The sequence below is a fragment of the Corvus moneduloides genome, chromosome 1 (genome assembly GCF_009650955.1).
Source record: "Corvus moneduloides isolate bCorMon1 chromosome 1, bCorMon1.pri, whole genome shotgun sequence".
Lineage (NCBI taxonomy): Eukaryota > Metazoa > Chordata > Aves > Passeriformes > Corvidae > Corvus > Corvus moneduloides.
In genome coordinates, this window is record NC_045476.1 from 134804384 (window position 1) to 134829181 (window position 24798).

General features: G+C 39.5%; 1 protein-coding gene across 1 annotated transcript in view; it reads right to left on the reverse strand.

Moving 5' to 3' along the window:
• Positions 1–1595: 1595 nt before the first annotated feature.
• Positions 1596–24798, reverse strand: part of MRPS28 (mitochondrial ribosomal protein S28) — an 85429-nt gene continuing 62226 nt past the window's right edge. Inside the window, exon 3 of the mRNA XM_032128155.1 lies at positions 1596–1889. Within this exon, the coding sequence (XP_031984046.1) occupies positions 1736–1889 (154 nt within the window). The 3' untranslated portion in view covers positions 1596–1735. The remainder of the gene's footprint in view (positions 1890–24798) is intronic.

The following is a 24798-nucleotide window of genomic DNA, read 5'->3' on the forward strand; positions in this document are numbered from 1 at the left end:
CTGGAAGTGTTCAAAAAATTTGTAGATGTGGCACTTAAGGACATGGTTTAGTGGTGAAGATGGCAGTGTTGGGTTGACAGCTGGACTCGATCATGGAGATCTTTTTCAACTTTAATAATTCTATGATTCTGTCTGCACTGTACCTCTTGGTTCAGTGTTATGAGAGGGCAACAGTAGGAAATGAGTTTTCTTTTGTTTATTTGGTCAAAGGTTTTCTTTTAGCCAGAGGTGTAAGAAATAGTGAAACCACTGTGCCATACGGCTGTGGTTCCAGGTAAAAAGGCACTTCAGCTTTCCTTTTGCTTTTCTTTTTATATTTAAAAAAAAAAAACCAACCACCCAAACCCAAAAACCTTTTAAAAAATTAAAATGTTTAACCTATAAACAGGTTAAGGCTTTTGTATCCTGTTCTAAACAAATTTTGTTGGACCATATGAAGACTTGGGTGGCAACCTGACCCACCAGCCAGCTGTGATCTAACAGAATTGCTCCCCATTTCTGCACTGATGCCATCTTATCCAAGCAACTCCCAGGTGAAGGCAAGGAAAGGGATGTATGAGCTGTGGCGGCCTGGAACTGGCTCTCTGGTACCCTGCTTCTTTAGGGATCCCTTACCTCCTCTTCCCGTACATGACTGAGACACCTATGTACTCAGTCATGAGAGGCAGAAGGAGCTGCAACACTGCTCACATGGCCTGCTCCAACAGAAAGATGAGGTGTCTGTGGATTTGGGTAATACACGCTTAAGCCAGTGTGCGTTTTGCTGAATTTTGTGCAGTTTGCTGAATAACATACATCTAAAAGAAACACGGTGTCACTGGACAGTCACTGCAGACAAACAAGGCATACTATCTTAACAAATCTCATTTCATTCCAACATTTGGGGAAAATATTTTAAAATTAAACAGGCTTTCTTTTGAAATTGAGTGGTATGAATGGCATTTGCCTCAGCACACCTGCTAGGCACTATGCAGATCACAAATGACTGTGCAGAATTCAGGCTTGGATATACCAGAAATCAAGAGAAATGTTCTCTGATAACAAAAGCTCCAAAAAGATACAGGATATACCATTACATTATTCTTTGGTTGTGTGTTCTAATACCCATTATATTTATCTTAAATACATGTACAGAAAACTAAGACCTACACTTGGCCAACTACATTAAAACAGCTTCTTTTCATTTTTATGAACCACCAGAGAAAATTTACTAACATGCATTGGAAATGCGAGCTCTGATTAAAGCAAAGAATAATCTCTAGTTCCTCATGCAGATGGAGATAAAAGTTTGACGTACTGTAACAGATATTAAACCCAGTATCTGCAGTAAAACAGCCTGCACTGCAGCTTGGAAATCAGGAATGCTTGATGTTGTTCTGTATGAAAAACCATCCTGCAAGCAGCACCACGACACCAAACTCTGGACCTCCTCCATGGAAGATCAACATTCCTTTGGGATAGTATGATGGACTCTGAAATTCTTTATACAAGAATATGAAAACATTCAGTTAACCTACAAAAGCTCAGTTAACCTTTCACCTTTAAATTGAAAGGCAAAGAGCTAGAAAGATGAGTGAATAAAAATGGAGCAAGAATTAGGTACAATGTGCTTATTGTCTTTTATTGACCTCATTTTTTTATGTAAGTGGACAGAAAATTTTCATTTATTTCCTGAGGAAGTATTTATTTTATGTAATTTGTTATAGAGCACGAAGTGCATCTCTCTGCAGTAAATTTACTCCTTTTGCTTTGTTTGCTTGCTCTCTGCAAGCCCTAAAAGTACTGCATCAGCTTCCAGCAATGTTGTATCACTGGCTGCCCCCAAGAACCTGGACGTCAGTTCAAGATCCAGCAGTCTCAGGCGTACCCGGGTTCCTCTCTGATATTTTCTGTGAAGAAAAGGGGAGAGGGGGAAGAAGGTAAGTTTTGTTAAACAATGGTTCTTGCATCTCCTAAGGCTCTCTCCTCTCTGCAGACCCAAGTAGCAGCACCACAGAAAACAAAGCGCTGTAATGAAGCCCAACATTGTTGTAATGCATCAGCGCTAAAACTGCTGGGACACACTCTGTACCACCCCAGAGCCAGCCTCTGCTGATACAACCCTGCCCATCGAAGAACAGACACCACCAGCTCTCACTGTGGGAATGCAGGCTCTACAAAAAAGCAGTTTATTATATGGGAAACTGTTTGTGTCTTCCATCAAAATATTTTACTGTATCATCTGCTATCATGACATCAATTACCTGCAGAACAACATATCATCAAAGGGGAGGAAAAGTCATCATTAGCTCACTGGTGACATTGCTATTATCAAAAAGTTTAATGCCAGCTAACCATGGTTTATATTTCCAACCCTGGGCCTCAGGCAAGGAACTTTTCTTGTCTTACCCCCTCATCCAAAGAGTGGGCATCATCTGCAAGATTTTTATTACATATAATTAAAAAGAAACCCCACAACTATTGTAATGAAACATTCTGCCTACAGGCTTGGGTTTTATTGTTTTATGCTCTCTTTTTTGCTTTCCTTTCCCTTTTAAGTCAGAAGATGTGAGCATTCAACATGTTTTTAAAACAGACCCTATGTTAAGATGGCCATGCCAAATTAGTGAAGATTTTTTAAATAATAGTATGCTTTATAATGCACCTGGAGACCTACTGATTGAAGTTCAGCAATAAAACTGAGAATTATTCTTCTTTTGAAAGTTCAAGTTGTACTTTTTTTTTCCCCAAGTCAAACATAAAGAGCTGAAGATATAGCAAGCTTGACTACCTCGAGCAAAAGCAAGAGAAAGTTTGAAATATTTTCCAGTTACCAACAGAAAAAAATGTAATAGGGAAGTCTGGTTGCACCATTTCTACCTTGCTCATTTTCACCTCCATCTTGGACAGACAATCTTCTCTGTCTGACAGTCGTTTGCTAGCATGAAGCAAAACTAAACCAGATTTCAACTTTCCTCAGCTCATCAAACCAAGATTCATTTGGAAAATGACACATCTTAAGACAAGATCCTGAACTTGCATTTATGGTGGGTTTTGGGTTTGTTTCATTTTGTTTTCATTTTCTGTCAGTGCTATTTTACATTCGTTTCCCATGCCTCTTGGTTAATCCTGGGTAATACTCGGTATCATCCAGACTGCAAGAGATCTTTTGATACCTCCACACTGAGAAGGTATGGGGGGTACATAGGGTACTCAGTCAGCAAGGGTTCTGCCAACACTTGTCCCAACAAATCCTGTGATGATCTGCATGAGTCCAGTGGAAATAACACACATTTTCTTAAAAAACATAGAAGTGAAGGCCCTTACCAGTCCAAAATGCAAGTAACCACTGCTGCAGTGAAGAGCATGGCACAGCTGCCAAAGACAGAGCACAGCTTATGTCTGGTTGTTACCTAAATAGCTGGAAAGAATAAATTCTGGCCCTTTCTCTTTGAAATGTATGCATTTCAAAACACAACAATTTCACAACTGATGAGAATTATTTATGAAACCTAACGTGCAACATTTCAGTGTTGTGAAATCAAAAGACAATGCATAAGACCAAAAAAGTGGATGGTATCTTCCAAGATTTTTTAGGCTTATTGAGAAGAGAGTTCCCCAAAAAACGTTTTGGGATAAGAAGGAGAATGAAGAGGAAAGCTCCTCATTGAAGTATCTTAAATGAAGACCAGCTGACTAGTAGTTTCAGCTTTTTGGGTATATAGTAGCATGAACCAAACCTTCACCTTACTGACAGCTGCTGGCTGGATGGATTGCCTTTGCCTCTAACCATGAAGTTATCCTGATCCCTAACAATATCTTCGGCATAAAATATCAGACTTTACTGCCTTTATCAATGTGTGTGTGGGGAGGGATTAGGTTTTGAGAAAGGGAAAAATAAGAGGGAGAGAAGGAAATCTGAGAGGGAAAAATGCCCTGTGGAAACAGAAAAGAAGGAGCAGATACGTTTTAATGAGAAAATAGGAGGCTTGGAAAGACAGAAAAGAAGGGATAAATGTGAAGCATGTGACAAAAAAGCACTGAAAACACTGCAGGTGAATCGTGTAGAAATCTATACAATATAGAGTAGAGCCAAGAAGAGGAAAAAGTCACTGAAAAGACTGCATAAAACTGTTAAAATCTGACTGACACTTAACTCAGATCTTTGAACTATGCCATTATGTACTGCTTTAAAAAAATCTTAATATATTTTAAACCTAATAAAACTTAAGACTAACACTAGTGGTTCTGGAACAAATTGTAAAGACCAGTCATCCCTCTGCCTTTTTCTCCTCTCTTTCCTCCTACAGGAAAAGCAGCTCACCAGTTACCTAAAGCAAGATGCTGTTCAGAAAACTACCTTCAAGGTCCAGCATTCTTCTACAGAGATCGAACTGAATGAGGTTTAAATTGAATTACAAGTCCTCTCTCTATTTGACAGCACACAATGGGAGAGATATTGAGCTCCATCTTTGTAACTGAAATACAAAATATTATTTTCATCATGCATCAGTTCCTTTTGGGCTGGTTCCTTGACTACAGTGATGTTTTACAAGTGAACAGATGAAACTAATTTTTTCTAATCAAGCCTTTAAAAATACTATTTATAACCAGGGAAGTGCATACGGAAAATCTGTGAAGAAACTACTTCTCATGATCAATGCATCTAATTTTATAGAAAATAAATGAATAAATAAATAATCTTAAGCATGACTCCCCAATTGTACAGTCTGTAGAGAACTTTGCTCAGATTTCCAGACATGACTTTAGCATATATTTGTAATGCAAAATCCAAGTAATTGTATTTTCATAAGAAGAATCACAATCTTCAATGCTGCTTCAGTAACTGGAACAGATTCCAGATACTTTAATTGTACTTAACACAATTATTAAAGAAGCTTTTCCAGTCACAGCACATTTGCTTACAAAAAGATCACGATGAACATCTCTTTGAGGAGCTGACACAACTGCCAATTTTTATGAATATAAACATTTGGGTCTGTGACAGATGTTCCCTACAGCTAAAACACTTCAAGAGTATGTAGATTATGTAGAAAAAGCAGAAACATGAACACAACATGCAGTGGTGGTCTATCCACCACATTTTAGAGCAAGAGGAAATGATAGGTTGCTCTATGCATAGTAATCATATTCTATCCACAAAGGTATTTATCCTTAAAACAGATAAAACTATCCTATGGTTAAAGCAGAAGCTTAAAGCAGGACCCAGAAACAAAGCAGGCATTTTATTATTTTCAGGAATAGTGGTCTAGGAGACACAGGACACCAGTGTAAAAGGAAAGAAACCTTTTACTTACTCCATTTTGCAAAAGGACTTGCTTTATTTTTAAGTAACAATGCTGGTATTCAAGATCATCTTATCCAAAGACCATCAGCAGATACCATTAACCTTCACCCAACCCCCAAGCATGGTGTTTCTCAAGGATCCATGTGTTTTCCTCCTACCACTTCCTATTGCCAGGTAAAAGTATTAAATCCACTCAGAAGTAGACAAAGGTGTTTAGTTACATACATAAATGAAGATACAAGATTTCTCTAGAACTTAAAAAAAATATTTTGCAGGTAGACTCAAAGCTTGATCCACTTCCATAGAACTTATTTACAATAGCTATGAATTTTAACCCTTTGGGTACACAAATTTTGAATGGAAGGACTACACCTAACGCCCACATTCAGAGGTGGGAATCCACCAGCTACTGCTGCTGAGCCATGACCTTTCTCAAGCCAGTGTCCAGAGCACCCACTGAAGCACCACCAGAAACCTTTGCCTGGACTTCAGCCAAGGAACAATGGGTCCCAAAAAGCTTTCTCTGTTTTAAATGTGTACCTGCAGGCTTCTCTCCAACTCTTCTGGAGTGGGCAAAGCACTAGGTACAAGGTGTACCTTCCCTCAAACATCCACTTCCAGAAGATGATGTTTAGTTAAGTTAGAGGCAACCCAAATAACTGCCACAGTGCTATTTGTAGTTTTTGAACTGTCATGGAAAAGAACTAGAAAAGAAGCAAAATGATAATCCTTTTTCTTATCTGAACCGTAAGTCTGTGCAACCACACATCACCAATGTAACACAGAATGCAAGAGCACAGAGAAAGCACGCAGCATAGCCTTGCTAATGGTGTTAAAGAAATTTTAAAAACAAATAAAAAAATTAAAGTTTATGTCCTATTACTACATTCAAAATAGGCTCTATTATCTTTGCATGCAACTATCAAACTACTGTGCCAACTTACAAAAAGTAGGTCTTCTCTTTGCTAATCACATGAGTAGCACAGTGTGCACTTTCAAACTCAAGCAACTTGGAAGCTTCCTCCTGACTGTGTATATCCCTTCCACTGCCATTTGGTCTCTATGCTGATCCTTCCACTTTTGCATGGAAGCTTTAAATCTCTCAAAATCTTAATGGTAAATTAAAGGGTTTAGCCAAAACTCCCCAAACTCTTCAGTCAAGATTTTAAACTTGTAATTTTAAAGTCATTTTACTATGTGAAAGATATATGAAGGAAAAAAACCCCAATATTTTTACATAATAAAATTGGAGGGGGAGGATATGGCATAACATATTTCAGCTCCTGCTAATTAAGAATGCTGGGGGAGAAGTGTTTTTTTAACTTAAAAGTCATTCCAGGTTACAGTGAAAGATCTACAAATGGAGTTACCTTGGGAAGTGATGAGCATGTAAAAACACTGAGGCTGTAACTAAAAATGGGGATCCTAATTATACCAATTTCGGCCAAGAAAATGGGACAGTAGTTTTGCAGGTGTGCAATTTCACATGCAAAGGAAGCATCCTTATTGCTAAATGGCATTAAGAACTTTATTCAAACTCTAAATTATAGGTGTAGACATTAAAGCATTTTGTTGAACTATCCAATATTTAAAACTGCATCTGATCACAAATTCACAAGCAGTCCTTTTTCTATTAAAACTACTCAAGTTATTAGTTAAAAATTTAAGGCAACAAAGCTTCTCTTCTTGGAAACACTGCTACAAAAATAACAACACAATTACAGTAATGGTTGAGCATCACCAGGTCTTAGCTGCTATTTCCCATTCATTTCAAAAGTGCATTCACAGATATCTTCTGTTTTATACTATAAAAATACAGGACTGATATTTTGAGACCAGCCGAATATTTTGGCTCACATACCCCCTACTTTGTTACTGGTTTTCAGTCTCCATTGCCTCCCTTTCAAACAGTAACCTGTGCAATACAAAGCTGAATGAACTTGCTAGGGCTGGCTATGACCACTCTCATCCACTGTCAATCCTTCCATGCCCTCTGTACCACCCCTCAGGTACGTGCACTTCTAAAAGGAGTAGGAAGGCAACTCTTAAACCTGGGGTTTAATTCCTACACTGAGGGTGTAACTTAGAGAATTTAATTTGACTTTTTTACATTTTTAGCATCATTATTTTTTAATGTCTCCCAGCACAGTCTAGTGATGGCTTTTGAAAACCGCAATGAAAGGAATCCCTAGATTATCTTCCATACAAAATCAATTATTATAAAACACTCCAAAGACACGGTTAGAGTTGAGCCATGGTACTCTCAGTGAATGCCATCAGAAGTCTTGATGCCTTTCATTTCTGCACTGTGAGAATTGCAAAGTGTGTTTTTCAGATCCATTATTCAAGAGGTTTTATTTCAGTTCCTTAGCACAGTACAGAACAGTTTACAAAATTTGTAAACGTTTCACTTTCTCTTTATTATTATATGAAAGACACCATATTATCAACCTCAGAAAAAATACAAGAGCAGCAAAGGTAGTGAAATAAATTGACCATCACTTTCCCTCCAGATTTTTTGTTCACCATTCCTACCACCGTTCAAATCCACTCAAAATCACCCTGTAGCTCCTCATTAGTAATACTGAAATGATAAAGCATCCCCAGAGGCAAAACCAACTCTAACTAACTGCAGCCAGAAGCAAAGCCATGCAGCTGGCATGGAATGAAGTTGTGTGCAGAACGATTCATCTTGTTTCTAAAAAGTGTTTTGAAGCATTCACAGATGCTGCCTGAGCCCACACTGGTCTCAACTTTATCAGCAAAGGGACGCCCTACAGCTGGCTTAAGGAGCACAGATCTGTATGAGTTTAGTACAGGTCACCCTCTGAAGCCCCACAGCGCAGGAGCTCTGCAAAAGCACAACACTTCCCAGAAACTTCTCCCTCATTGCCAGTGTACACAAAATTCTTATTCAGAAAATATATGAATGAAAAGAGCAGACTGCTGTCAAGCTGAAGGCAGCACATTTCTATGTAAAAATCTACATCTTGTAAAGTGATTTGTTGCAGCAAGGTACACATTGCACATGTACTGATGGGGCCAGCAATCCTGCATCCAGCAGGTCCAGACAGTAGTCATAACACACCCTCCCCCTCAGAATGAGCTCCCAGGCAATGCTGGGGCAAAAGGGCCAAATCCCGGTTTTGTACATAGCAGTGATGGCAGAAAGTGGCAGAGGAAGGTACCGTGAATTTTGCACCAAGCAGAACATGGACAGTGAAAGAGACACTGGCAGAGTAGTATCGTGGGGTAGTATCCTGCTGACTGCCTTTCTTTAAAGGCTACTAAAGAGAGGACAAAGAACATGCATAAAACTGAAGAACCACATAAAGATCTTGATCTGTTATTAAAAAGATTGAGCTGTCTATACAGAAAGAAAATATTAGTATTAAAAGGTGCTTAACTCTGTCTGGGAAAAGCATGTAATAATCAGGAAAGCAAAGTACAACTAATGCAGATGAGAATGACAATTTGCAATAATATTGATGAACCAATATGAAAAAGCTCCAAGCACTGGGACTTTTCAGCCATTGATGGCTTCAGCTGAAGAGATGTCAAAACAGATGTGCTAGTTCAGTTCAGGATAACCTGCTGAAATGTCATGTCTCATGATACAGTGAAGTCCTGAGAGATGACCTGAAGGTCTCTTTAGGCTTAAATTTTATTCATCCATTATTTATTACCACAGCATCCAGTCATTCAAATAAGGGATGGATGCTCAAAATAGGATTTTCAAAGCACCTCTGTTCTCTGCAAACACTTCACAAAAATGCTCCAAGGTTGCTGGCTACATTCTGTCAGAAAATGCAATCTCGCTTCTTGTGTTTCATCAACCCATTACCACTTCAGCTGTATTTGTTTCCTACTCATTTTGTTTTCCTCTTTCCTTGAACTAAGAAAGCAAACATGGTCTCATTTCTTCTGAGCAGTTACTGCTTGTGACACCTGCTTAGTAATTTTTCAGAATATTTTTGCTCCTTGTGCCAAATCCATACTTCTACAAGGAAATAGGCTGCACTCTGCTAGACAGAAGCAGAGATCTAGATACTCTGCTAGATAAAAGCAGATAAAAGCCTCTCATATTATTGGAAGCTTTTAGCAGAATGCTTTAGGAGTGTGTGAAATGATTAACTTAAACAACAGCCATTGTCACCTGGTATTTTGGAACAACAGTGCATAAGCAGATCCTATGGCAAACATCATTAAAACCAGCAGGTTTTATGCACCTGAGGAAGTCCAAAGCCAAACCCCACTTTGCACTGACCACCATCTAAAGCAGAAATTTGAAATGAATACTGTCACGGGTTAGCAAGCATAGCTCCGGATTTTCTTGCAAAGAGGTGCTTACAGCTTCCTCTATGACCTAACAAAACCGATCAATTGGCTAGTTTGAATACTGACAATTTTTTAAGCCACTTAAGGAGCTTGACATACTTTTGTGGTCCACATATAAGAATGGACAAACCCCGGGAAAGCTCTCTCTTGCTTCTGGCCTTGGGACAGGTAACTGGGCTGGGCCCGTGTGGGGCCCAGCGGATCCGGGCTGGGCCCTGCTCAGCCGGGACACAGCCATCCTGGAGCTGTGCAGCCCCGTTCCATCCGCGGCCCCCCCCCCCCCCACATCCCTGTTACATGCAGACAGCGCAGCCCGGCTCCACACTCCCCCCCCTCCAGTGTGGCCAAGATTCAGCTGAAGCCGGCCCGCTGCCCGGCAAAGATCCTGTGACCAACAGCGATAAGCGAACTTCAGCTGCAAGGCCCGGGTGAGATTAACTCTTTTAGTGCTGTAAGCTTCCTCCAGAACAGATGAAACCTGCAGACATTAAGTAAAGAAAGAAGAGCTGAAAACCTGAGGGAGGAGACAGAGGAGATGCTTAAAGCTGAAATTCTGTTGTAAAGCTATGGTGGTGATGGACTATGATATATCAGAGTACCCGCTGTAATTTCATGAAAGCACGGTGGGTGGAGCGTTCAAACTGTACTTGTGAGCCAAAGTACCTGTGCTGGAATAAGCAAATGCTGAAGCAGCTGTAATTTGATGAGAAGTTTGAATCAGGGAGAGATGGAAGTGATGAGGACCCTTTTGCTGAAAATCAGAAGGAGAAAGACCTCTGTTCCTAGAGATGCTCCCAGAGATGAAGATGATGAGGACCCTTTTTCTCCCAGGGAAGGGGGAGGGCCTCTATTCTTAGAGATGAAGATGCTCCCAGAGATGGGTGAGGAGAACCTTTGTTTTTGAACAGCTCAACCTTAAAATGGTACCCCAATAGCTCAAGACTGGACCCTTGAAAGCAGTTGTGGGAAAAGCTGTAAGTCGGGGGAAGGGACTCTCACATGCGAGCAGAGAACCAACATGGGCGGCTGTCTCGTGATACTGAAGCCATGAGAGAACTTCTTGTGGAGATGTCTCCATGGCATGAGCAAGAGAGACTCCTCTCCCTAAGTGAACTGAAAAAGGTTATTATAGAAGTGGTAAACTGACTGAAAATCTCAAGGGTTGCCTTTTTACATTGTCAGTGGGAGAAGGGAGAAAGGTGGGGGAAGGAGAAGTGTTCTGAAGGGTTTTTTTTCCTTTCTTTTAGGTCTGTTAATAAACTTCTTTATATTCCTTTAAGATTTGTGCCTGCTTTGCTTTCTCCTAATTCTTATCTCATAGAAGGTAAATAAGTAATGAGAATTTTGGACCAAACCACTACACTAAATTGGTGTTTCTGCCTGGTTTTCGAACTGAACCCGCTACAAATACACAAAGAGTTTGGGCATTTTAGCTAGATGCTGATGTGAAAAACACCCTGAAGCACTTGAATATTCCCCCGGACAACTGGAACTTACAGAAGTGCTAATGTCACTGCATGTATGGGGAAATGAATTTATTGGGGGAAAAACTACTGAACAGATTGGTACAAGCAGCAGAGCTTGGGAGTCAACCCATCGTTAGGGGGTAAAATATTACCTCTTAGTTATGCTTATGGAGCTGTTCAAAGCCATAATTTATTGGTCAAGCCTTGGCAGCTTCATTCTGTGGGACCCAAGTGCAGGGACCTTCCCTGTGTCTCCACTGTTGGCTATTGAGATGACAGATAGCTGACTGAAAGTGGCACAGACAGAGGTGAATGAAACATGTAAGTTTTCACTCCTACTGCTAAAGGAAGGTAAATGCAAAGCCTGACAGGAATTGTTTATAACTGTCACAGAAAAGCATCAAAAAAGCCATTGTGAAGACACTATCAAGCTCTGCTATTACCATGATATCAATAATCAATGGCATTTGTGTCTGTGACAACAAAAGAATACAGCCAAAAATGTCAAATATTTAAATCTAATTCTGCTCCAGTACGGACATTTAGAGTCTCAGTAGAATTTCTTATTTCTAAATCACTTCTAAAAAGTGACATGCTTGTCCTCAATTCAAACAAAACCCAAAATAGACAATATTTAATTACTAGAACAAACAAAAAGAATCAATCTTGCTGTAACTTTTACTACAGTATCTGCAAGAATCAGTCTGCATTCACTAAAACTTTTGGTACAGGATCATTCCTTTTTTTAGGGAAGGAATCCACAGAATAATCTGTGTTTTAAAATGTACTTCATATCACATAAAAGATGAATGCTGTAACCTTTTCTCCATGGCACAGAGAGGTAAGCTTTGACAAATGAAACTTGCAAGAGGTGGCTCCTGTCATCTAAGAACTTGTATCTATAGTCATGTCATCAGTAATTTATGCCAGTTGCTTTCTCAGTCTATAATGTAAAGCATATCCTTTAACTTGAGAGGAAAATGAAAGAAAAAAGAAATCTGAGTCTTTAGACCAAATTTTTGTATTTTTTCCACTGTTTAAACTAAGAAAGCAATTATTTTGATTAAAATATTTCTTTGTAACTTACAAAATGTTAAAAAATAAAGACTACATATTTAAATATATATTTAAAAAATAGCCAATTATTTTACAAAACACTAAAAAACCCCATCGCCCTTTATGCTTACGGGCACCAGAAGCCAGGCAAACTGCTTAAAAGATGAAAGGTAGCCCAGTGGAAAAAACCAAAAAAACAGACTCATGTGAAGTATGCTCTAGCTCACATTCGTCAATCCATCTTTCCACAAGTCATCTTATTGCAATTCCTACCCCTTCTCTTTCCCATGCTGAGACCTTGTATCAGTCAAATACTTTTCATGTACATAGTCCTAAACCTTCAGCCCTCCACAGTTCAAATTCACTTTCCACAATACTATTCTAGTTTTCTTAATAGATGTGGTCTCAAATTTACTCCATTTCTACACCTACTCCATTTCCTAAATCATAACTTCTCTGGCCTCTTGCTGTCTCCCTGAGATCTTAGACCAGGCACTTCCAGTCTTCTTTTTCTATCCCACAAAAAACTATTACATACATTTTCTTGCCCCCTCTTACTTACTGCCTCCTCAACTCATCCTAGTCCCAGCCCATTTATCCAGCAAACCTCACCTTCTTTTCAGTTTCTTACCCCACCACAACTTTCTCTCTCACCAGTACCAACTAAGTTCAGTTGTCTTCTTTTTCTTGCAGTGCCTCTCAGTTTTCTCACTCAGCTGATTCCAGTCCCCTTGCACCAGCCATCCTGGCAGGTCTCTTGTAAGGGATTATAAATAGTACATTTTGATAATTCAGACATGGTTCTTACCAAAATTCAAATCCGACTCCCCCTTACTATCTATGGGAACAACGACAATGAATTTAAAAACCTGCCCAGCTTTGGTGCTCAACCCTCAAGCTTTGTACAGCTTGGAGAAGCTGTGACACAGGAGAATCCTCAGCAAACCAGGATAATTCACATACTGTCAGCGGGTTTTTGCAGACACAGCTTCTAACCCTGCTCTGATACTCCCATCTATACTGATGGAAAGTAGTGTCCATGTCCTTTATTTGTATTTAAACCTCATCATAGCCATAATTTGGATTTATTCTTCTCTTGGGAGAGCTGGCTGCAGAAGACATGTAGGGAGGCTAAAATGACTACTCCAGTGGCAGTGAGTGCTGGTAACCATGTTAATGTAAGGGCTGGCATACAAAGACAGACAGAAAAAAAAATACAGAAAACAGAGCTGCTGAACAGCTGAAGCAGATACCTGAATTTTCAGTTGCAAGTGAATGCAACAGGAGAGATGCAAAAGGTGCTAAAGATGAGGGAAGGCTGGGCACTAATGGTTTGGAGGCTCAGATGAAGAATGCACAGGGAGAGAGGGATCTGGAGGAAATACAGGTTGAGGAATACAACTTTGGAGAATGTGGTGAGGTCTGTAGAGAGAATTGATGGGCTTGAGCAAAAACGAGGAAGAACTAAATGGGATTCTAAGACAAGAGGAGCTGGAGTATCACATAGTCCCTCTATCAATCAGCTAAGGCCAAGGGAGGACTGCTCCTTCCCAAAGGGCTCCTGAAAAATACCAGCCCCTTCCCTGAACCTCCCTGTTTGGGAGCCTTTCCTCAACTCTCCTTGTGGCTGTTGGTGCCTGCACAAAGCACTGCCTGTCACATCTGCCCTCTGGCTTGCTCAGTCACTCCTACTGTTCACAGTGGCAAAAGTCAAGTCACATTTACGTAACAGCTGGTCTGTAAGATGCAGCATATGCAGATTGCTCAGCCAACTGCAAGACACTCAGCTAAAGATTTTAGCTAAAAATGTCTGACAGTATGGTCTGGAAAAAGCTAAAAGAAGACAAAATGGGATCTTGCAGGGAAAAAGTCCCCCTGTAACAACAGATTATAAACCTAACTATTTCCAGTGCTCTCAAACCATCTTGAAGCATTACCAAGTGTGCACATCTGTAACATATGGCTGCATTTCTACACCAGAGAACATTACCCAACATTTTAAGGTATATCAAATAATACTTCTTGAAGTTTCAATTCCTTGCTAGTGTCCATTTTTATGAATGCCTCAAGAACAATCTCAGCTACTTACATTATAAATGAACAATATGGACTAACACTGAGGAGACTTTTTGATGAAAAAGAGTTCATGGTGCTCCTGTAAAAGGAACATTTTCAGATTTGGTCAGGAACATTTCTGTGTAGGCTAACACTTGCATTATTCATTCCAATGGCTTTCACAATAAAAATTTATTCAGAGACAACATGAAAATCTTATTGGGGAATGATGCCATTTTGACACTGTCAGTTTGATTTCCAGATACAGCAAGGAAGAGTGTGAAGCACAGGGAAGGTTCACTTCTCTGCAGAATACTATGCACTTGCCTTTGAGCAGAGCAAATATTTGATGGTTCCACTTTCTGCTAAAAACCCCTAACATATCAACAGATCTTAATCAGAGTCGGGCGAGGGACAGTGTTCAGATGTGTTTCAGATTTTTAAAATATGTCCTTCATGAAACTGTGAAACAGATGAGGAAAACATATAAAGAATATTCATGAAGAACCTGGCAGGTCTAAGGAAGGTGTCACCAGTGAGAAAGGTCACCTAAAAAGCCACTCACCTGTTGCACACAATGATGTCAGGAGTGAGCCCAGATGGCTAAGGGCGGCTTTTAGAAATACTAAATGGAGGGAGAAACCATCCAAAAGAGCATGAAACAAGGTATCACCAGACTATTAAGATTCCAGAAATTACAAAGGTTGACCTAATGTTTGTGGTCAAGGAAATATGGACTATCAGTGAATATAACTATCAAAAGGAACTTTTCAGAAAAATTAGTTTTGGAGGCAATAAAGAAGAAATGAACAGTTGGATAAATCAAAAAACATGCAGGGAAAAATGGCAGTTGCAGGTTGGAAGTAGACAAGGAGGGACTTACAGGGAAAGCTAGGAACGAAACCATGCTGCTGGGTACCACATCAGAATGTGTCCTGGCTTCCTAACACCAAAGACAGCATAAGGATAAGAGGAGTTTCCAAAGAGAATTCTTTTTAGGGGACACTGACACTGAAACAGCAGCATGCTTTATGATTTTAAAAGGGGGAATGAAAGAAGAGGGAAAAGCTTAGAGTAAGTATAATGTATGCAATTCAGTGAAACTGGTGACACAAACAAGAAATAAGCCTCAAGGATGAAAAAAGTTTATTTAAAAATAGTGAAAAATAGCTGTAATCATGCTAGCAGATCTGCATTCAGTATGTGGAGTACACCTGGAAATGAACTAATAACAACTGTCGTGACATTGTACAAGGACAAGAGCCATCTTCCTGATCTACTCGTTTTGGCTTATACCTTTTTCTATAACCACTTTATTGTCTTCTGGTCAATAAAGAACCACTGCTAAGTTCTCATTAAACACAACACACAAACATGAACTGAGAAAAAATACCAAATAAGGCTGTGGAGGTTTTTTTCCTAGATGTGGAAAGATGGAAGAACTACAGAAACTTAAATTATTACATCTTTCTCCACAATGAGAATACTAGAGATAGATAAAGGTATCTAGGGGAAAAAGGAATGAATAGAGATTCTGTCATTAGAGGAAGCAACTGAGAAATAAAAGAATTAATGGTTGTTATACAGAGCCAGGTAACTTTCCCCTCTACAGTCCCACCTCCAGATTCTTCCTAGAAGCAGCTTCTTCAAGGAATTTTTCACCTATAAGCTCGTTTTTGACCCCATTTTCTCCAACTTAAACTGTGCAATCTTTCAACTGGATCTACATAGGTAGACCTTTCACATCACAGATTTATTATGGGGGTACAAAACTGTCAACCAAAAGAATCAAAGTCATGACAAAATGTGTGCATATTTGAAGAATGGAGATAAAAAATAACATGATATGAACAAAAAGAACTTAATCTAGACCCCCAACTTCCAGGTCTGTGTTCCTCTTGCTTGATACCATCAACAAGAGAAGAGCTGGATTCAGAACTTTATCAGCTGTGCCCAAAGAAGAACCATGTTCTCTGGCAGACTTCAGCAAAAGAAACAATTTGAACCCTTTTCTGTATACGAGTTCAGACAAACACTTAATGCTATTAGTTTCTAATTTTACTTAGAAATTAATTTAAAATTTTTAAGCTGTTTACTTAGACCCTTTATACAGAAAACCCAGAACAGATGTCCTAAAAATAATTTAGAAGGCGGCCTGTATAATATCAGATCTTCATAACACTAAAAAACGAAGTACAACTGCTCTCTCTCCATAGTCAGAGTACTCTCGTTAGCTGATCACATGCAGCTGCTAAGACTTGTACTCAAGGCAGCAGAGCTGCTACAGATGCCTGGGACAAATCCTGTGACCATCCAAACTATGCCAACCATACCTTGTGTGACTGCTTGCCAAGGAGAGGGTGCTACTAGCCAGGCTTGGCTCAAACAATTCACTGCCCACAAAGCTACTTTAATGTACTGTCTCTACTGGGGTAAAAAACACAGTAATCCAACAATACATTACGATACTTTCCCATCACTGCAGCAATTCCCACCACAGGCAACACTTTGTCTCCAACAAAGAAGCCTCACATTCTGTGCCTGCAAAAAACCCCCTATCCATACTGTAGGGATGCCAAGAGGAACATCTGTGTGCTCAGAAGGACACAAAATTGGCTTTTTGTGTGCGTGTGTGTGTGTGTGCGCCTGGGTGAAAGAGACGGGGGCAGGGAGCTCACAGACAATAACTTGTGTGACTGCATGGTAAGGAAATGTTCTTTCATTCCCTTCCTCCTTCTTTTAATTTATTTTTTAATCTGAACAAGGGAGTCTAACAGCCACAGCAGTTATCAGCTACTTCCCCAAGCCAAGTGAAAAGGGTTAAGTTTCTCCCACATGACTAGTTCTAGCCTGGATTTATTTTTACCAGAAATAATTTCTTTAGGCATTAAACACATACATTCACATTTCATCAAATAATATGAGGATTCTGGGTCTACTTGTCCCTTTACCATAAATTATTATGACTGTAATAATGAAATTGATGAAATGCTGAACTACAGATAGTAAAATGTCTCCTACATGATGGATGCATTTGTGAGCTTTGATTATTAACAAATTGAAGCTTAAAAAGGAGGAAAAAATAATCAGACAAAAAAAGTACAAATACTATAGCCTTTCTGAATGCTGGGTCAGTCACCTGGAGAGCAGCATAAGAGAATGCAAACCACGAACTTGCACTACCATGAAATTAATGCTGTAAAGCAATAAAAACCAGTTCAGTTGAAGTAAATTATTATAAAAAGTCCCTCTACATAGGGCAAAGACCACCACTTACCAGTAAGCATTTTTATTTTGTTTTTATCAGACCTACTTAATCTACAGTTTAAACAATCCAACAGTTCTTTACTGATGGATTGTCCTGGCCCAGTCTCATTTAAATATGTTAAAGTTCCTGGCTACATTCAAAAGTCAGAAGAAACTGTAAGGTTTTTTTTCCTGGAGCTATGCCTGCTAATGCCACATTCTCCTTTTCTTCCTGCCCGCTCTCCAGCTACTCTGTTCCAACACGTGTGGTGCCATCTAATCACTTGACAGAGACCATTAACTCAAACTGCTTCATGCCTCAGCTTTAATGCCAGCACCTCCAAAACTGGAGGATGAGGCCAGGGAATCAATTAGCAGCGACTTATCTGTTTCCCCAAATATTTGTATTTCTTTAACCAAGGGTCTGAAATTACATCCCCTTCCCTCTGAAGGGGAAAATGGAGCCAGGAGATGCAAATCTGGAATAAAACTCAGCCTTTCAATCCTCCTCTCTAACGTTCACCTTGCTAGGAACGTGCTTCAGCAAAACAGGCAGGTTTTGACATACCTGTTACACATCAGACAAAGAATTTTCAGATAACAGTATGCACTATTATCTTAGTGTGCCTTCTCCGGAGAGAAAACTCAGTTACAGGAGCTCCTACAATTCCTGTCCACAAAGCAAGGGAATAAAACAGTTCTGTCATCTGGGAGAGCTGTCCACGGCATTTTATGCTGGATTTGGCAACATCAGTCTAGCAGTTTAGGAAGCTCAATGCAGAGAGGAATGACTCAGCTGTGCAGAGTTCAGGTCTGGCAGGGCTCCCTAGGTGTAGAATTAGTCCAAACACCTCTGACAGTCTCTTGACTACTCAATCACACATATCTAAACTGCTTCTCTATGGTGCCAGACCTGATACAGGTGCACTAGCTAGACTCCCACTATCAGGGGCTCCAAGGGGCACAGTGAAAACAGCTTTTCAGAGAGTCAGCTCAGGACAATGAAAATTTTTTAGCTTATTTAGCCAATCAAGAATGATTACACATTTTTGCACTGGGCTCCACTGTCCAGAAGGCTGTACTGACCCAGGTCTAATGATACCTGAATGGGAAGAGTCACCTCTAGGTCAGGCAGTATGTCCTGCTGGAGCTCGGGATAAGAATGGCTACAACACAGCACTGCAAAAAACCAGCCCACACCTGGAGGGGCTTGAGGTGAGTGGGCATCAGCATCTGCATGGAACCACCTGGGTGTCCTTCCTAATACCTCCTGTGACAGCTCTGAGATCCTGACAAATTGAATGAACTGGATATCTCCATCCCTATCACCTTGGAAAAGAGGTGACTGCAAAGAACAATGTCCAAACTAGGACTCATTTAGATAAAACACAACTAAATATTTTACTAAAATTGGAGCACTTACTTGAGCTTACAATGCGTGAAAGAAAAATGTTTCACCTGTTGTATGCATGAATAAAAATTACTAGAAAATAAAAATAATTGCTTAATACAGAATCTGTGTGTGAACAGACAATATATTTTAATTCTCATTTTGCATTTTTCAGTGAAAGTAGTAAGTTTAGCCAAAACCCCCAAAACCACGTAAAATAATGAAGAACAAATGAACAAAGCAGGGAGGCAACATCTCTCATTTGCTGGACTTATTTTCAGAGCAGTAACTCTTTTTTATGAATATAGCACATTTCCACTCTACTCTTCATATTTTCCACCAAACTTTAGACATTTTAACTGGAACTCCCCATATAACTTCCTTCACTGCCTCCCTTCTCCTTACCAGCATTTATTTGATATTAAAAATGGCACCAGAAGTTTCTCTGGTGTCGTGGGATACAAGCACTCAGTGAGAACATTTTTCCTAGCCAATGCTCACACCAGCTTCTAGAAGACCAAGGACTTTGGTCTACATCCTGCATTCCTGAACTGGAAAATGGAAGCTGTTAAGATGTTGTCTCATTTTCTCTCTGTTACCTGCAACTGCTGTACATTCTGTATGTTCCTTGATAACATGCAAACAATATTCAAGTCCCCTCCCCATTTTTCTCTGCAGAAGATTCTACTGAACATTTATGTTTATATTTTTAAAAATTAATGAAAAGATATTTCAATAATCTAAAGATTTAAAATACTTATAAAATCCACTATGCCTTTTTATAGATGCAGGAAACTGTTTTACAGCAAACCAATCATGTGTCTGGTGTGTTCACCTTTAGTTTCTGAGAAGTAAGAATGAATTTTGTATTTTAATAGGTTTCAAAGATGTTCTGGAATAGTAAACTTAATACATTCTGCCAGTGAATTACTGCAGACTTAGAGTGGTGGCATACATGAACCAGAGTGGAAATAATTGTAAAGAAGCCCAGCACATCCACCCATCACCCTTCCATCTACTTCTCCAGGTCACACACACCCTTTTTGTTTTCCATTTTAAACCGTTTACTCTGATTTTCTTTCTCAAGCTGCCTTGAAAATCTCACTGCTTAACTTACTACCCCAAAAGACAACAAGCTTTCCCAGTGTTTCATATTGGAGGGGTCTTATTAAAGCAAATGAAAGCCAATGGAATATTCACAGTCTATAAGCCTGGAATAAAATGGGAACCCAAAACGTTAGAAACTAATCTTGTACTAAAGGCAGTCCTCCTTTCAAATGCCAACTTTATACTACAGATTCAGTAATACTAATAAAACAAAGAACAGACTTGTCCCAACCGATTTTCAAATAAGTTCTGCCACTGAAAAGGCACCTGCTTAACACTTCCATCTATCTCAGAAGCTGGAGACTGTGGTTATATTTGTTAGGGAAAGCAAGGGAGATCTCAAGACTGCTTCCATACCTTTCACTTGTTAGTCTTTTCTTTCCCGCTATCATATCCAAGAATTCCAGCTCCTGTTATTGCTTACTTACTGGTGGAACACGGTAAGATGCAATTAATCATGATAACAAAATCCTATTCTTGCTTGTGAGTAAAACTAATTGTAGTACAGTATTTCTTTTCCATCACCTTAGAAGGCGCCTTGCAGCTTTCCCACAGTATCAAGTTCCCAATACATGCACACACACAGAGCACCATGGTGATGACTCATTCCAGCTTAACCTACCTTTTCAAACAAACTCCTCCAAACAATGTATTATCTGCATTTTAAATGGCAGGTGAAATTCTACTCTCCCTATAAAAAGGACAGGGAGGTTTATTGTACTCCACACAAGATTTAAGGAAAGTACTGATGGTCCAAGCAATTCGTAATGCTCTTGGGGTGGAAACAATCATTCTGAAAGTTTTCTCACATAGGGAAAAGTAAAAACTACACATAAATGATTTTGCCTATTAATGTGTCAATTCCATTAAAATGTTATCGACTCTGAAAGGATTTACTTGTGCATTTTAAAATATCATGCCTGCAGTAAATCACTTTTGAAGCTAGTGGTGTTAGTTATAACATTAATGACCATACAAAGCAAGAACAGGCATTCAGTCACCCAGGACAAATTCAGTTTCTCTTATACTTGGGAACAAGCTCAGATTACGTGGGTGATAAAACACCCGCAGAGCCCAGAGCAGGGTGGAGCACCAGGAGACAGGTACAGGTTTCGGATGCTACAGGACTGATCAACAGTACCTGCTCAGCCATTTATCACCTGCAGAAATTTAACCTGCAGCCAGGACACGGTGTATAAGTCCCTGGACACAGAGACGCACCTCCAGTGCTGTCACCACCACCGCACCACTACGCTGAGGGACCCAAACCTTAAACTGAACTCCAGTGAGGCTGACGCTATTTCAGCTCCTCGTTTATGTAACAAGCACACTGCACTTACAGCACGCTGCACTTGCACCCTTTCAGACCCTGTCCTGGCCACATCTTCCTCTGTCCCGTTTCAGCATCGACCACGCTTAGGAAGTTACATGAACCACCAGAAGAAACACAGAAGAAAGCATGCTAGTTAAGGTGAGGTTATTCAACCCCATTACTGATGGATGCACACAAATGACACCAAGAAAAATATGACAGTTAAAAGGCCCACTACTTATTCCACATTATAAATAAAAAGTCTTAAATGGAAAATTTTAAATACTTGGTTTAACTTTCTTTTTACAATATCTAATCTATTTGTTTTGCCTTTCATAGGCAGAACAGATTCGATCAAATCAAAGCTCCCCGGTAATATGATTGGACAAAACAGGAGCAATTACTGAACCTTAAAGTCTTGCTTTTTGCATAGGAATAATTTTAATTTATGAAATGTAGTTTTGTTTATAATATATAAATAAAACTTAATGTATAAATATACAAAAAATTTAATATCTAAAAAGTCAGCCTTATTTAACATAGGATTTTAGCAACTTGCCACACTTAACACCCAATAAAACAGCAAATAAATGCAAGATTGATAGCTTTGCTTCACCAACTGCAGTAAAAATCAGAAAGAAGCCACACAAGTTTTAGAGTTCAGCTAGCACTGCAATTACTGTTGGGTAAAAATTGAAAATCCCTGGCAGGGGACTTAGATTTGTCTGTGCATTGGATTCTCTGTCCCAAGAGCAATTTTTGCAGCCAAGAACACAGCAGCATCATTTCTGAGTGGCAGTGAGGGGCCAGCCACTGCAGAGCTGGAGTAATGGTAAGACAGCAGCTGCTGTAACCTTGGTGCTGCAACAGAGACAGCAAAGTGGCTCTGGAAAGTCCAAGGGTTCCCTTCTGCCACCTGAACAGTTAATGCCTCGCACTTGTCTTGTGTAATAATACAGAGAACAGATTTAGCTCCAAATAATTATTTCAGTGCTTTTCTTCTAGCTTTATCAGGTATAATTTGAATGCTGCAGCCTCACTTAGAAAACCAAATTAGTTTTGCTGGAAGGACTGGGGAAGAGACCAAGGTAGTATATAGTGAATGTTCCTGGAATACTGTCATCATAGTCTGCATGTCAAATACATCCTTATCCATCTCTGTGATGTAAAAAGAACAATAACACTTTTGTCATTTGATGGTGCAGTACAAGCACCACTCTGATTACAGCCTACATTTTATCTTCATACATAACAATTGTCAAAGTAACAATGGACTAAAAATGTTCTATAGAACTAATAGTTTGTAGAAATTTTTACAAAGTAAAAAAAAAAAAAGCCCACATAAAAATGAGGACTGGTGAAATTAAAGAACTTAATATTCAAACAGCTAGGGTTTATCCTTAGTTTATGCTGTGGATGCTGCAAAATAAAACGTTTCACAGCAAACTGCTTTGCACAGTAACTGCACAGGTTGTGCAGTAATACACAGATTAGCTGTTTGATATCACACACAGGTAACTAAACTGCATCCTCAAAAACAATAAAAATACTTAGATTTTTCAGAGTAGCAGTGTATTAGTCTGAAAAATGCCATCCTCCAACACATGGCAATGAGATTGCTGTAACTCAAGCTGCTTGAGTGTGTCATACTAAGTAATGGGGAAAAAAGTAAGTTAATAACTCTTAAGCATTTTCAAGACTTATTTCCTGATTTTGATATCTAAAGAGCTTCTATAAAATGACTAACTGATACATTCAATGATAACAATATACCTTCTTGAAGAGTTTCCCTTTCAGGAGTCAAATGGTTTGTGCATGTGTGCACACACAAGTATTAAAGGAGTGACAGATTTTCATTAAACTATAATGTGTGTGTAGGCTCATACCAGATACTGCTATTTGATTGTGGATGCTCACATATTTTTGGGTTTTGCTCCCTAACATCTTCAGGCTTGAACAGAAAACAATCCAGGTACAAAGCTGTGAGCAGTGTTCATTCTTCAGTAAGAAGCACAGATGAGAAAAACAGGAAATTGGAGGGCCAAAAGTTGAGAAACCACAACAAAAACTTATTTCTTGTTAAATAGCGCAAGCCTTCGGTGAGCCAGAAGATATTTACTCAAGTTACAGTTTAGCAAAGCCTGATAGCAAATTGTTTTAGAGATAAGGTCATATGATTGACCACCTCAGCTTCTTCGAACAACTATCGAGCAAATGGAAATGAATGAGAGCTGACTGAAATGCACAAAATCAAACTGAGGCGGCAGAATCAGTCCCAGGTAATAGTTGTATCAGTAATTCAGCCAAAGGCTTCCCCATCTCACTCCTAATTATTTCATGGTCATTTACAAAAGAAGTTGAGCAGATTACTTTGAGACTGTATTTACGAGCATTTCTCATTCATCTGGGTCACTTACAAGGTAACACAAACTCTTTGATAAACAGTATTTGATAAGCAGCACGAAGAAATATTTATTTCAGGAATTTTGAAATGTTTACTGCACTTACTATACTGAAATGCTAGATTTTCTACTGTACTTGCCTCAAAATGTCTCAAAAGCAAGTCTTCTTTAATGACCAGCTACTTTCTAAATACTTGACCAAAATCAGAGAAATTAAAGGTGGGATGAGACATCAAGCTTTATCTTTTACACCAAAGGTGGTTACCCCTGATGAGAAATTAATCTAACTTGTTTTCAAGAAACTTCTGTGAAGGAAAGTTTTTTTACAACCTGCCCTGGGTAAACCCTCTGACAGTTTCACCATCCTAACAGCTAAACTTGTTTACCAAATATCTAAGCTAATTGTATAAGCTAATTGTCTAAATCAAGCCAACTTTTTTCTCTTCTGTGGGGATCTGCTAATCCCTTGCTTTCCTTATTTCACATGTTCCCTGCCCTAGCCCTGGCCACTCCCTCGGTTTCTCCCTATTTGCTCCTGTACCCCAACCCCGCCCAGGGACCGCCCCTGGGCCCCTGACAAAACCACCGCGTACCCAGCCCTCGTTGTCTCTCCACCTCTGAACATTGCAGGTACAAGATGCGATTGAAGCCATCTCAAACCCTCAAGAGAGACCCTTCTCTACCTCCTTTACCATCCACTGCGTTGTAACGCTGCTGGCTGCCGGAGCCAGATCGTGGGGCTGCCCGAAATGGACTGCAGGATGCGACTGATCGCATGGCCCCAGGAAACCCTCGCTGAGCTCTCAGGGAGCAGCAGCCTGCTAGGCAGAGTCCAGCAGTTACAACACTGTTCTTCCTCCAGCCAACATCAAAAGATATGACTGAATCATCTTCTATACTAGAAATAGGATTCGAATCCATGAATTAATTATTTTCATATTGAAATAATTAAAAAAGAAATTATGAAATAAACTTCCTTTAATACTTCAATAATTCTGGTATTTATGACATGAAGGAAAGCTGTAAGAAAGTTAAGGTGGCAAAAAAAGCTTTCAAAAGCTAAAGATAAAAATGAAAAAAGTTTTTCCAACATTTGCAATTCAGCCCCTTAGGTAAACATTCAAGTTTAATTCAACACC